At 33.5% G+C, this 15,647-nt stretch overlaps 1 protein-coding gene across 1 annotated transcript; it reads right to left on the bottom strand.

Annotated features, from left to right (window-relative positions):
* Nucleotides 1–1,518: 1,518 nt before the first annotated feature.
* On the bottom strand, nt 1,519–14,941 carry LOC107506512 (protein CXorf21-like). Its single transcript, XM_016137212.2, has 2 exons — nt 6,392–14,941; nt 1,519–5,116 (listed from the first exon to the last, which is right to left on the bottom strand). Exon 2 carries the CDS (start codon nt 5,072–5,074, stop codon nt 4,151–4,153), a length of 924 nt encoding a protein of 307 aa, XP_015992698.1. The 5' UTR covers nt 5,075–5,116; nt 6,392–14,941; the 3' UTR covers nt 1,519–4,150.
* Between the last annotated feature and the right edge of the window lie 706 nt (nt 14,942–15,647).

Here is a 15,647-nt window from a genome sequence, read left to right as displayed (position 1 = left end):
TTCAGATTACATTATAAATAGGCCAAGCAGGCAGAACTACCAGCATAGGTAATCTAGAGCTACATGCTACAACTTTCTTGGCCCTAAAATTGAATCATAATGATTTGCTTTTACTCTTTCATTCTAAATCAGCTGGACTGTAATCTCAGTGAAAAGCAGTAATTACATCGATGTTATTCACCATTTATCCCTATTGCCTGAATCACTGCTCAATAAATATTTGTTTAATGAATAAGTAGCAGTCAGTTTCTCCTAGTACCTGGAGTGTCTTGAGGATGTATCTATCTAGAGGATAGAAAGTTCTGATAAATCATTCTGATCTTGAATTAGTCTTGGAGGTCTGCTGCAGTCTCAAGCTGGTCCCATATCATTTAAACCCTTAGATATCAATTCTTAAGCCTCACCTAAGGAAAAGAATACAAGGGTGCTCTACAATTATATTGGCATCCATAAAGTAGAATTGAATCTTTAATGGAGAGGGGCAGAACCACACAGGTCATTGGAAACCTGAGCTGTTTCTTAAACTTTTTCAGTTCTACTCAACTTTTATTTGGTAGATATGTGTTGAGTTTATAATTGTAGAGAGAAATAAATTTCAGGAACTAGCCTACCTATGAACTTCAGTCAATATCAGATAAAACCAAGGTCTTACGATAATTTAGGTCTCATGATAAACTGCCTCTATTCATTTGGGGAAGTAAAAACCAGAACTACATTGCAACTCTGTAAGCGACAAATTTCTCAGCTTTAAATAGGAATAGAAGAATTTTCTTTATGATCCAACAACTAAATAATTAGCTGCCTATAGCAATGAATCAGTATTTTTAATTGATGTCAATATACCTTAACTAGTTTGTCATAATTTTTATAGATACGTTCTTAAATATAATTATTTAAAGTCTATTTCATAAAATTGTGGCAAGTGATGCTCTACATTTACACTATAATAAATATGAAACCAACATGTAATAATAAGACCATTTTTATAAATTTCCACTAGACCTTGAGGAAAAGAATATAACATGATTGGGGTTCAAACGTCTCCAATTTCCAATAAGTATTTTTCAAAATAATGGTTATCTTTATTTTAACATAATGAGAACATTGTTCTGCCACCATGTCCTCTTATTTTCCTTTTTTTAAAAATTTTATTTTATTATTAGTTTCAAGTATACAGTACATTGGTTAGACATTTATATAGTTTATAAAACGATCCCCCTAATTGCTCTTTCTCTCCTCTCGCTCTCCACCTCGCTATTACATTACTAGTGACTTCATTCCCTATGCCATGCTTCTCATCCCTGTGATCATCTACCAACTACTAATTTATACTGCTTTAACCTTTCACCCCTTTCTCCCAGGCCCCAAACCTCCTCCCCTCTGGCCCTCACCAAATTGTTCTCTATATTTGTGAGTTTGTTTTTGATTAGTTTGTTCTTTTCGTCTCTTAGATTCTACATACAAGTTAAATCATATGCTATTTATCTTTCGCTGTCTGACTTATTTCACTCAGCATAATCACCTCTCTCTCTCTCTCTCTCTCTCTCTCTCTCTCTCTTTTTTTTTTTGCTTTCAACTATCATTTTGTTTATCATGGATTTTCACAAATATATAGTTGATTGGCTAATTTTCCATGCAAAACTAGTCATAAAAATATTAAATTATCTTTACTTTGATTTAATGAATATACATTGCTATTGATTTGTTGATTTTTTCCCCGTATTGACCGAAAACCTTGAATGGATCAGCTCAGTATTTCCTCTGTTCTTCAGAACCTCAGGAAGACTGGCTACTTTTGGAGATCATCCCATGAGACAGATAGATAAAGCCTAAAAATTCCAGGATTCCAGTATAAACTCTACCCCTTGAATCGGTTTCAATAATTTAAGGATACTCCTGACAGAAAATAACCTGGGAGTGGGTGAAACCCACTTGACCCTTCAATAGTGACCTAAATTTCAAAGATGAGATATAAATTAAACTGACATATACAAGTAGGGAGCAATACTCTATTGGGCATCATTCTTAACCTCCTCAGCTCCTTCCCCGCTCAGAAATAGGATGATCCTTTCCAACTACTGAATCATTAACATTCTCCATTTTTATAGAAGTGAAAAAAATACTTTGAACTCCTGAAAAACTGAAACAGGAAGAAATTCATCATTCCATACATTTTGAATACTGTTTTAAAAGGAAACAGAATGGTCATATAAGTGAAACCTATGATGAAACACAGAATGAAGAGTGACTACTTAAGGCCAAAACATGCTAAACCACAACCTCATATTCATATATCATTCAATCATTAAAGGCAGCAGTTATGAGGTAAAAATAAAAAACAACAACAAATGTATCACCTTTCCTTATTTAAATACTGTGTTGAATTCTTAGGCCATTTTAACAAGTGAGTACTTTTAAATAATAAGCACTTTGATGACATAAACAAGAGAGAAAAATTGAAATCTAAGAGTATAATTAAATATATTTCTAAATCTGATATTAACTAAATACTGTGGCCTTTTATATAATACTATACAGTCTTAACATTATTTATAAATATATCTACTTTATAACTAAAATATTAATACATTATCGCTATATCTAAGGAAATTTCACACAAAAAATGTTACCTGACAACATTTAATTCACTTTTTTAAAAAGATGAAGAATAATATCACTCTTTTATCATTTGGTAACTCATATTAAAATATACAAATTTAGCAATATATGGGACAATGTACACACAGCAGTTTTTCAGTATCTACAAGACAAGACACTAAGTCAGATTTTCTAAAACCCTTACCCATTGTCTCTTCAGAATTAAATTTCTGAATGATGAATATTGATAGGGAGGATTATAGAAGATGTGGGGAAAAGGAGTGATGAAGATAAAAAGAGAATATAAATCAGGGTGCTTATTAGTAGATCATAGACATTTAAAAAGGATGAAAAGAAACTAAGGACTATATGATCAAAAAGAACAAGCTGTGAGGGCTTTGGAATAATTCATTCTATAAAATTTAATCAAAGACCAAAGATAATTGGAGGAGAATATGTGATTACTAATGTACAAATCTCATTAATATATAATGCTATCATAACAATTCCATAACAGAAATTTACACAATTTTATTTACAAGCAAAAATGTATGCCAATCATCTTACTGTATCTAGGAGAAGTGTAAGCTGTTAAATACAGAATCTTGTTTTCAAGTCTGAAACAAACCATACCATTCTTTTAGACATGTTTTGTTACTTAATTTACTGAATTTAGATTCCAAACTTTCCATAACATAGCGCTAACTTTTATCCTAATCCAGGATCTTGATTGAGGATAATCTGAGAAGTGTAAAACCTTGCTAAGAGAGCCTCTTCATTTATAGATGGTGGTTCTCTATGCACTTTGTTCTCTTTATCCTTTTTCTCCCATCCCTTAAAACCACCATAAATAACATAGTGATACACACACACACACACACACACACGCACACACGCACACACGCACACACATATATAAATGATGCCCCCAGGAAAGCTAAAGAGCATCAAGTTTCAATTGCAAATTCCATTGACAAATCCTACATTTTCCTTAAATCCTTTTTCCATAATTTTCAAATATTATTTCAATCTAAATTTAGTTTGAAGAATTTCCCTTAGACTATTCTGATTGTCAGTGTAAAGTAATTCTGTATGTTGAAAATAAAAATAAGTATATTTAAGCACTACTGATATGGCTTTAAACGTTTTTGTGGAGAAATAAATGCTCCTGTCTGACATTGTTTCTAGTGGTTCTTTCAGTAGCTGAGGGCGATAATCCTTTCTTCATCTCACATTCTTTTACCACTTTTGTGGTAAAACTGATGAATGAAAGGTAACCGATTTGGGATGCTGGTAGCAATTAGATAAGTACGTATGGAATTTACAAATCTGAATGTGGCAACCATTAAAAATGCCAAAATAATTAGAAAATATGATCATGAAACAATTATTAAAACTGTCTCTTAAAATAATGCATATGTGTCTTTGGTCAAATAATTTCTCAAAAATTAATAACCATACCCCAAAGGATGCCTGACATGACATGATAAACCAGAGTAGGCTGTTATTACTCCAGTCTCTTAAGCCAGACCAACAAACCTACAGTTGGTTTCTATAGTAGATGTGATACAAATTCCCTACTTCTCTGGTTTGATATTTGTAGGTTAGGAGTGCTTAATTCAGAACTGTTTTCATGGGAAATGTTACAGAGATTACATATTGCTAAAGAATGTAAAAGAGCTTCTCTAGCTTTCGATGTCTCTATGTTATTCTCTTGCGAAATTTGAAGACTAATCTGATTTACATTATTCATAAGCAAATTAGAAGCCATAAGATTGGTTATGGAGAGGCATTTAGTGAGATTTTCTTCCAAAAATTGTTTGTAGAGTTCATCCACCTTTTTTTCCATATAACTATTAAGCATAGAATTAGAGAGGGGCTGTTTACAAAGCAACATACTTTTTTCTCGAATTTCTTCCCCATTCAAAAGTTTTGAGGCAGATGGTTTCTCTAGAGGCTCAATGATAGGAGAATAACCCAAGGGTATATCTACTGAAAGTAAAAGGGGACCACTAAAAGCATCATCATGTATGTGTTCCCCAAAGCAGCCTGAATTATACATGTTCCCCACATGATCTCCTCCGATATGTAGGTCGGGATAATTCTGGCAAATACTTGTACATGACCATGATCGATATAAATCCAGTTGTCTTTCGTCACGTTGTTCTCGCTTTGGAATGGGGTATGCAACAGACACATTTCCTGGAAGAGATGCACTTTTGCATTTTGCTGCCGTTATCTCATCCACATATTTTATTTTATTTGTATCATTAATTTGCTCTGTTAAACTTTCTTTCACACACTTGTGTTGATTTTCCATTTTATCAGGAGAAAGTGAATTGTCTTCTGTATCTGAAAGCTGCTTTTTCCAAGTTTCCTTTCTATCATTTAAGGTCTTCTTACATGCAAGTGGTTTGCAAAATGTATATTTCTGTTCTTTGTATAAAAATTCAATTAATAAGGCTTCTCCAAGCATTTTATTAGGCCAGGTTTCTAAACAGAAGATTGCAGTATATAGCTGTAATATAAAATAATTCATTAAGGTAACATATATTAAAGTGTCAAATTAAGATTTATCTTCTATATGAAACACAATTGATCTAGGGAGGCAGTATTTCTCAAAGGATAGAGAATAGGACCAAGAGTAAGAAGACTTGGGTTCCGATTCTGTCATTAACATTTAACTAATAGGTAATTTATTTACCATTCCTGGGTCTCAATTTTCCTATCAATTAAATGGTGATAATAATACTCCCCTGACTTCTTCATAGGGCTATTGTCAGGATAGTATTATATGGTGTATACACAAGTGTTTTAAAAAGTATGAACTTATACAAACGTATAATTACGCGTGTGTGTGTATTCAGCTGTCATAAATGATTTAAAATTATTAGTTAAACTACCTAACTATCTTCAAATAGTCTACTTAAAATGAAGCCTGCTTTCAAGGAATTGGTCTTAATTTAACTGCATTTTAATTAATGTCAATTGAGTCACACTTTGAAAAAAAAATTCTATACCTTAAAATGTGTATGAGAGATGGATATTTATATATAGTGTGGACTCATGAACACTTTCACATTTAAACTACAAATGTAGCTATTTGCTTTTTCAATAATCTAAGTGAAAATACAAATTCATATTAGAAAAGATAGAAAATAGAATAGAGGCTGCCAATGGCTTGGAATTGGGGAGAACGGAAGTTAGTATTTAATGGGCAAAGAGTTTCAGTTTCGCAAGACAAAAAAGTTCTGGAACCATAGTGGTAATGGTTGCACAATAATGTGAATGTACATAATGCCACTGAATTGCACACTTAAAAATGGTTAAAATGTGAAATCAATCAATCAATAAATAAGAATAGGTTTGTGAAATTCATTACTATCTCTTTTTCTTTAGTCTTTCCCTTCTCTCCTCTCTCCCTTTCGCCCCCACCCTGTATCTCTCTCTATCTCTCCCTCCCCTCTCCCTTCTTCCCTTCTTCCCTCCCTTCCTCCCTTTCTTCCTTCCATTCTTTTCTTTTGGATCTAAATCTTATTTTCTAAGTACTTAGAAAATAAGTATTTCACATGGTTTGCATACAATTTTAAGACTCCCAATTTTCCCTATATACTCTATAAGTGTGCAAAAGGAAAAAACAGACTTGATTCAAGAAACAATTTTTCTTTTATAGGTCTACAGTGTCTATTATAAATGTATAATTGTTTCTAGGAAACCTACTTATTCATATTTAAAGGCTTTTTGGATGAAAATAAAACAATACAACCCACAATATGTATGAATTTAGACTTACCTTTCCCAAACGTCAGGATACCTAAAGATTCAGTCTTCTGAGATTCCAACAGTCCAAACACAGGAAAAATCCTTTTTGGCTTGTTTGTTTCTCAGCTTTTGCTTATAGCTCAGAAAGATAACTTCGACTGCACAAAATGAAATGGTTCTGCTTTCTATTCATGCACTAAGACTGAACAAAACTCATAGGAAAATGATGTGGGTTGATCACATATGTGGTAAGATAATGATCACATACCAAAAGAGGATCTTGAAAGTGTTTATTCAAAATGCAAATGACAATGACAGTGGGAAACATTAACAGCAGTGTTTTTTTCTTTTAGTTTAAGCGAGGCTAGAGGCAAGGTTATTTTTAAACTTGTAAGTAAAAAAATCAGTATGAAAACAAGTAGATTTTGTAACAATGAATAATTAAAAATAAATTAAATGGCCATCAATAAGATAATGGTTAAATTATGATTCATCTCTTACATGAAATACCAAACTAAGGATTTTTAATAATGGAATGATAACAAGCATTTATTAAGTACTTACTACAAAACGGTCATTCTAAATGTTCTGAATATACTATTTAATTTGAAACGAGCTATTATCTCCATTTTACAGAGGAAACAAAGACAGAGAAAGTTTATGTACTTGACGGTCAAGAAGCTAGTAAATGATGGAACTAGGATTTGCACCAAGTAATTAAAATCAGGGCCCATGCTCTTAATCACTATACTGCATTGCCTCTATGTGTATTGATGGGATTTGAGTTGCAGAACAACATATTCAGTACGATTCCATCAAATTCCGGCATGTACTATGTGCTAAGTACTTTTCTAAATAATTCACATATGCTAACTAATTTAATCATCATGACATGTCTATGAAACAGATATTATAATCACGATTTTACCTATGAGGAAATTGAAGTACAGAAAAATTAGATAAGATGCCCAATATCACACAGAGTAATATTGGGTAAAGTCCAGGTTTGAATCCAGGCAGTCTGGCTTCAAAGACTGTGTTTAACTTCCCTGCTATAACTGACTTTTTTCCATTTTAACTGACTTAATATATGTAATTATGTTTGTGGAAAAGGATACAAATCAAACTGTTAATGGTGGTTTCCTCTAGGATAAGGGTGGCAGAGATAAGGTGAAGAAGTAATTTTACTTTTTACTCCCTTTATTTCTATATAGTTTGAATTCTACGATGAATATGTATTCATCTATTATTTGCATAATTGAAAAATAATAATTCACATACATAAAAAGGCAAGAAAAATTATACTACCTTCTTTAGAAATTATTTTTCTAATTTCATAAGTGTCTGCCTCATTTTTTAGAATGATTTCGAACCCAGATACAAACTGCCAAAGTAGACTGAGAAGCGTAAACAAAATTTCTATATAGTTGATACTTTCAACTATAATTATCAACGCAGTTTTTATTTTACAAATAGTTATTTTGAAATAATTATAACAAACATCTCATAGAACAGGTTAATTCTAATTTTGCATGCCATACCAATCAACTTATTTTAGGTTGTCAAAAATATCCTCTTGTAAGAAGTACCGTATTAATTTACCTTGGAACTAAGGGAATGGCTCACAGCAAAATGAGGAAATATGTCTCGATCTCACACCAAAAAGGTAATAAAAACCATTGTAAAAAATAAACGTTTAAACTTCTACCACAAGGGAATATTAAAAGAAATGGAGATCTCAAATTGTTTCTAACCTAAACTCCTTCATTAGTTATATCCTATCCCCTTTGCCTCTATCACCCCTATGCCCTGCTGATCCAAATTCTATCAGTCCATTGTCCTAAATATCTCTGCCTTTCCTCACTGTCATTTTGTTCTTGGATTGCTGCAACTGCTTCCAATCTTGCCCCCTTTCAAATCCATAAGATATGTTATGTTGATCCACCTTTCACACAAACCTGCTAAATCCAAAGGTTTCTAGTCAGCCATTGATTAATAATAAGAATAATTTATTGAACACCTTATATGTGAAAGATGCTCTTAGGCAACATCTGCACTTAATGTAATCTCAGGAAATCTGCAAGTAATGATTTTCCACAATTTTACAAAACAGGAAATGGCCTCAAAAGGACTTGAAAAAAATCTAACTGAAACTTGGTCTAAGTGATTTTCCGTTTATTTTCTCAGCTTTTATTCCTCCATGTGTTCCCAAAACTCCAATTACCATGTTGCTTCATGACTGTTCCTTCTACCTTATTCTTATAATTTCCTGGCAGATAATACAGTTTTCAGGTTTCAATTTAGCTCTATTTATTCAGAGATACATACCTTGGCCCATCTAGCCTGTTTAAAATTTCTCTACATTGCATTTACCTCACCTAACCAGTTATCACTCTGAATTCCTTGAAGGTAAATGTTTTTTCTCACTCATATTGATGTGTTTATTCTGAAGCAATATGCAGAGTCTGGCACTTATTAGTATCAATTATAATTATTATCATTTTCTGAATTACCTACATGTAAGACCATGTGCCAAACACTTTTACATACTCAATTCATTTCATCCTCACAATGATTCTGTCAGGTAAGCATAATCATTCTCTCTTTAATAATAGAGAAACCGACATTCGGAAAGAAATATTTTGCCCAAGATTCATAAGTATTAAGTGGTAGAACCATGGAACCCAAATTTTCCTAACACAAAAGCTGGTGTTAAGGTTCTTTGACCCTTCACTCTCAATTTCTATTGCCCATTTTTGGCAAATTCCTCCAATCTTTTAAGTGTTAATGTTATTTTCAACTATTGGAAAAGGCTAAAACTTGACTAAAGTCTGGAGTAATAAGCTATGAATGTATTGAAGAAGAAGCTAACATTACAGCCCAAGATCATCTTTTTACACAGGAAGGAGAGGAAGTGGTAGGGGAGTCAAAGAGTATTGCACCCACAATTATGCAAACCAAAAGGTCAACTCCCAGAAGGAAAGGGTGCCGTGTAACGCAAGTCCTTAAAAAGGAAAGGGGACTGAAGAGGTAAAGGAGGCATCAACCTGGGATAAAAGAAAAGGTAACAAGTTGCCATGGTGGTCTTGTCCTGTCTAGGTAAGCATCAGCATCATTTGCTCTGTCCCTACAAACCTAGGCAGCACAAGTTTTATCTTTTCTTCATTTATCGCATTGCATTTTGGTCATTTTCTCCCTCAGGTTTCCTGGTCCTTCATTCTCAGCTTCGGTTGCCAAGCATGAAAGCTGATGCTGACCACCATTCCCAAGCAGAGAGATTGAAAAAGTGGCAGCAGGAACGCAGAGACCATTTGGTGTCTCTGTCCCTCCTCCACTGGGCCTCGCAAAAGAGGAGAGACTAGAGTGCTTAACCCGAGTTTTTGTACGTGAGAGTTCAGCCCCTCCCCCAGGAGGGTGGGAGCTGCTACCTCCTAGTTGCCAGGAGCCCCATTTTCCCATAATGGGTGCTTGCTTGTGCCACAAGGGCGCTTGTTTCTCAGCCAATCTTTAGTGCAGCGGACGCTGGCACTTAGCAACGGTCCAGAAGAAAAGGAGAGCCAAGCGCTGAGATTTGCATAACGTAGCTAAGCTGGAAGCAGTGGTGAAGTGGCTAACTCAGGGTTAGTTCTGCAAAGTAGCCTGGAAGTGGAAACAATGAGCTCCATTCGAGTCTATTATACCAGTGTATCAGGGTCTAGGGAGGTGAGTGGGAAGAAAACGGCCTCAGCGCGCAAAAAAAGACTAGAGTGAAGACATTCTACTTGGGAACTTCAGGATTGTGCTAAGACATTGCCATTTCCTTCCTGCCTTCATTCTCCAGCTCTCTCCTCTCTTTTGAGGATGGGAGGTAGTAGGGGGAAAACAGAAAATGTGGTTAATGTCCTCACCCAAGTTTTGCTTTAAGCACTGATTGATCTGGGAAGTTTTGTGTCCTGAGGTCAACCATCTTAAGACCTTACAATAATTCTGTGAATGTTTCAAAGGAAGAGATAAAGAATCCTGTTTAGGATGGGAGAAGAAAATTGGCCAAAATCCTCAGAAGACTGGGTAACCCCAAGACAAACTGTTAATTTTAAAGGTGTATTTGCATCGATCATACATTTCTTATTTAGAGCTTAGATGAATTATTTTGACCAGGACATTGGAAGTATTATAGAACAGTGCTTTTCAACAGCAACATATTGCCAGCTACATACATCATTTTTAATTTTCTAGTAGCCACTTAAAACTGAGATTTAATTTTAATATATTTTGTTTAACACAAAATGTTACTATTGCAACATATAATCTTATAAAAATATAAATGTTAATATATTTTTTTTCATATTAAGTCCTCAAATTCCAGTATGTATTTTGCACTTTTAGCAAAACTTACTTTGGACTAGCCACATTTTCAAGTGCTCAATAGTTACATGTGGCTAGTTGTTATCACATTAGATAGCTCAGTTATAGGACCATTGTATGGCTAAGAACCTCATTCGGCAAGTTTTTTGGAAAAGTGTGAAAACTGAAGGATTTGGAATTGATTTTAAATGGTTGAAAAACGTTCATCACATTCCTGCTGTGTGTCACATACAATGATAGATTGCTACAGGGAAGAATGAAAATTGACCTCAGCCTAGAAAGAGTGCATCACTTTTGCATAAAGCTTTGTCAGGTAGATTAGGAATTTTGCCTGGGTACTAAGAAATAATAAGAAACAGTTTGAAAAAGAAAACTATAGACCATTTGACTAATTTCTCTTAACATTGTGATTTATGTTATGTATATGGTACTAAGAGTCCATAAGGGTAATATTTGGAATCAGTAAGGACCACAATGAATGCAGCAGAAGACTCACCCAAGTGTTGGTCTGTGTCTCTCAAACTGTAACATAAAATCATCTGGAGAGCTTGTTAAAACATTTCTGGGAACTACTCCAAGAAAATCTGATTCTGTAGTTTTGGGGTGGGGTAAGGCTGATGCTGCTAGTCTTATGAATCACAGTCAAACAACTAGTCTAAGCAACTCTTCTTTTAATGGGTTCCTTTGAAAAGGTTTTGAAAAAACACTATAAAAGTTTAAGTCATATACACCATGTTTTTGCAATTTTAAAAACTGAGCCTTAGAAAGAAACATTCAATTTTGGAATTTCAGAAATTTCTCAGCTGTTTGTTGGAAATAAGGTTTTCTAAGCATTACTGGATTACATTTTCAAGTCAATAGAGAAAACCTACTGATAGGCACTATTCCAGGAATCCCACTCGAATACATTTGAATAAGCTGGGGTTTGTACTTGTCAAATTGTTTTCACATATGTTTTCTCATTCTAGCATCAGAGATTTTGTAAGACACAATTGCCCAAGACTGTCATGTGAAAATGTAGAAACTTCAAACTTTAAAATGTAGAAACTTCAAACTTTAAGATTTATGTTACATATATTAATAAAAAATAGTTATAAAATATGTTTGACAGATAACCAACTATGACAATTTTAACAGTAATGTGTATTTCAGAGGCTAATACTATGTAGGGGAGAAATGCAGTCTATTAACCGATGTTATAACCAGCAGTTCATAGCAGAGGACACAGCAAGAAGTGGCCACTTTCATTTACTCACATATTTATAAATTTTAATCTTTGTGTGTATTTATTTTATTCGTTCATCCCATGAATTTTTTCTCTCTATAGATATGTATAGGTTTAGAATATGTAGTATGTTTCCCTCAAATTAAAAATCCTGATATCATGTCCATTTCCTACACAGAGCTACCACAGATACTGGCATTAATTAATGCAGTAATGAGTTCAAAAGCCTGCTTCAACTGTTATAGTGTTCATTACCACTTCATGTGTAGTATGAAACCAATCTGGTAAACATTTATAGCCCATTAGAAATTTTCAGTCCCACTGACACTTTGCTGTAATTAATCATACACATATTAAACATGTTTATATATTATATACTATATGCAAAGTGATACTATGTAAATTAAATAACTTTTGCTCCTCAAAGAAGTATCACACTAATCATTCTTCTTCCATAGCATAATGGACAGGGAAAATATAAATGAAACATAAAATCCTGGGATCAGTTAACTAACATCTTTCTATCACTCTATATCTTTATTTAGGTGAAGCAGAGACAGGAAGAAGTTACCAGAATTTTAGATACTTACAAAATAAAGTATGAATTAATAGATATTTCTGTCAGTTTGAAAGTACTTCAAGAAATGAGGATGAAGGTTTCTACCCCTAAGGCTCAACCACCTCAGATATTCAATGGTCAAGAATATTGTGGAGTAAGACTAAATGTTCACTTTTATTTTCATTTTATATCTTAAGGTCATATAGATACATTTATGTAGTGGGACGGTTAGGTTAGGTTTCTCCATTTGTAGAATAAATGCCTGAAGACAAAGCAATTTGTACTTTATTATGAAAAGAATATCATAAAAGAAACTATATCATGTTGCTTGTTTTGGGATATATATGCTGTATTTTTCATCATAGTATGAAACTACTGATACTTTGAGGAGAATGTTTTTTTCTTATTTAACTTAGCTGGCAGAAGTTTGCAAATGCCTAGGCAAGACAATTAGCAGCTTACCAAGACACTTGAGTTTAATGACTTCATAATTGGGAATTATCAGCATTGATATTACAAATTAATTTTAATTCCTTTTAAGATTTTGAAATATTTCATAAGGCAAAGGAGAACAAAGAGATTCTAAAGTTCCTGAAGATGGAATGAATGGGCAGTAATGGATCTACATATACTTCCATATATATGTTACTTTTAATTATAACAATATAACTGTTTCATTAAAGTTAATTGCTACCTAGATTAAGTTGTAATCATTAAGAAGTGGGGCTTTACTATTTCAATCATGCATTATGTGTTATACTGTGAACATTTTATAAAGCTGTATAAAAAGAAAAATACTGTTAAGTATATAAAAACATCAAACTTTTCTTTTAAGTCACTAGTAGCTAGCTGTCAAGGCATGAAATAGACTTTTAATACACTTTTAAATTTACTTTCAGCTTTATTTTTTAAATGTTTCTCATATATTTTACAAAAGCTTACATACTGTACTGGGGCTGTTTAAAAAATAAAAAAAAAATAGATCACTGGGCCCCATTCTAAGCCCTCCTAAATGGAAATGGGAGAAAGAATAGGAATTTACATTGTTAACAAAGTCCACTGGTGACTTATTTTTGTACATTAAAGTCTAGGAACTAATACTTAAGAATAATAATTTTAGGTCACCCCTCCCTTAACCTCCACCTCTGTTATAAAATGGTAGTCTTCTTCAAGCTCCGTTTTTAATCCTGTGGTTCCTATCTTATTGAATAACACCTCTATCCATTCAAACCCCAATTCAGAAACCTTGGCATCATCCTTAATTTTGCCTACTCCTTTATCCCTATATGCAATCAATCACCAAACCCTAAGTGATCTAGTTTCAATATCTCAGTTATCCCACACCCTCCAGCTCTCCATTTATTGCCTATGAATATTACCTCATCACTTTTGCCTGTAACATTGCTATATCTTAAAATCATACTTCCAATATTACTACTCTAATATCTGTGCTCCTCATTGCTGCTAAATCAGGGCATTTTGACCTTGACTGAACTGTGAAATTACCTGAGGAACTTTGAAAACATAATGTCTGGATCCTATCTTTAATGATTCTAATGTATAGCTAAAGTTGAGAACAATAGGGTTAGAGGGATCTTTCTAAAATATAACTGTAGTTAAGTTTACATACTCTGCAGCAGAAAATTTCTCATAATGTAGTGTAAGAAAAACACATACCTCAGAATCATCTTGAGAACAATATAAATATACAGGTTTCTGAGCCTTCTCCCAGAACTCAAAAGTTTAGGCAAAGATACTTAAATTTTAAATGAGTAGCTCTAGATGACACATTAATTGTTGAGAAGTGTTAAAATCTAAACTTCATACTCATTATCTGAAACAAGCTCCTGTAGATTATACTTCTCCCACCTTTTACTTATATCTACCTCTCTCCCCTATTAACCCTACTTACTTATTTGTAGCTTCCTAAATGTATCACCTTTGCATTCTCTTGCCTTTTTGCACATATATGCAGGTCAATATTGTCCTGCAATCGACTTGACAAGTGTTGACCTTAAACAAATACAGCGCCAGATCAGAACAGTAACAAGAAAAAAGAATTCCCCCAAAAAACACATGAGGATAGTTCAAGGGGCCTCTGGGAAACCTGGGATATTAACATTTGCATCATATGGTTAACAGAAGAAGAGAGTGAGCAAATAATTGAGCACCTATTTCAAGAAATAAAAATGGAAAACTTCACTAACCTGGTGAAAGAAATAGACATGCATTCCAGGAAACACAGAGTCCAACACAAGTTAAACACAAAGAGGCTCACATCAAGACACATCATAATTAAAATGCCAAAGGTTAAAGACAGAGAGAGAATCTTAAAAGCAGCAAGAAAAAAATTTAGTTACCTACAAGGAAGTTCCCATAAGACTGTCAGCTAATTTCTCAGCAGAAATTTTGCAGACCAAAAGGGATTAGCAGGAAATATTCAAAGTGATGAAAAGCAAATATCTACAACCAAGATTACTCTATCCAGCAAGGCTATAATTTAAAAGTGAATGAGATATAAAGAGCTTCCCAGACAAAAAAAAAGGTAAAAACAAATGCAAAAAGCTAAAGGAATTCATCACCACCAAACCAGTATTACAAAAACATGTTAAAGGGACTTCTTTAAAAGAAGAAAAAAAAACTATGAATAATAAACTGGCAAAAACTACATATCAACATTTATTTCAAATGTAAATGGATTGAATGCTCCAATCAAAAGACACGAGGAGACTGAATGGGTGAGAAAACCAAATCTATACATATGCTGCCTACAAGAGACTCACTTCAGATTGAAAGCACACACAGACTGAAAGTAAAGAGATAGAAATAGATATTTCATAAAAATAAAAAAATTAAAACTTTGAGTCAGCAGTAATTATACCAGACAAAATAGACTTTTAAACAAAGACTATAACAAGAAACAAAGGAAGAGTCAGTAATACTACTACTAGGTATTTATATTAAGAAACGCAAAACACTGGTTTTAAGGGACATGTGCACCCACATGTTTATTAAAGCATTGTTTACAATAGCCAAGATATGGAGGCAACCTAGGTGTCCATCCTATATTTATTGAACAGAAGACAATATTGCTAAGATGGCAATGCTCCCCAAAGTGAACAAAAGATTCAGTAAAATCCCTATGAAAACCCCAGCTGG

Source organism: Rousettus aegyptiacus, unplaced genomic scaffold (assembly GCF_014176215.1).
Source record: "Rousettus aegyptiacus isolate mRouAeg1 unplaced genomic scaffold, mRouAeg1.p scaffold_m13_p_9, whole genome shotgun sequence".
Classification (NCBI taxonomy): domain Eukaryota; kingdom Metazoa; phylum Chordata; class Mammalia; order Chiroptera; family Pteropodidae; genus Rousettus; species Rousettus aegyptiacus.
This window is presented reverse-complemented; position numbering and strand designations above follow the sequence as displayed.

What these genes read in the sequence shown, in the direction of transcription:
- LOC107506512 (XM_016137212.2), bottom strand. Translation starts at nt 5,074, where the DNA reads ATGCTTGGAGAAGCCTTATTAATTGAATTTTTATACAAAGAACAGAAA.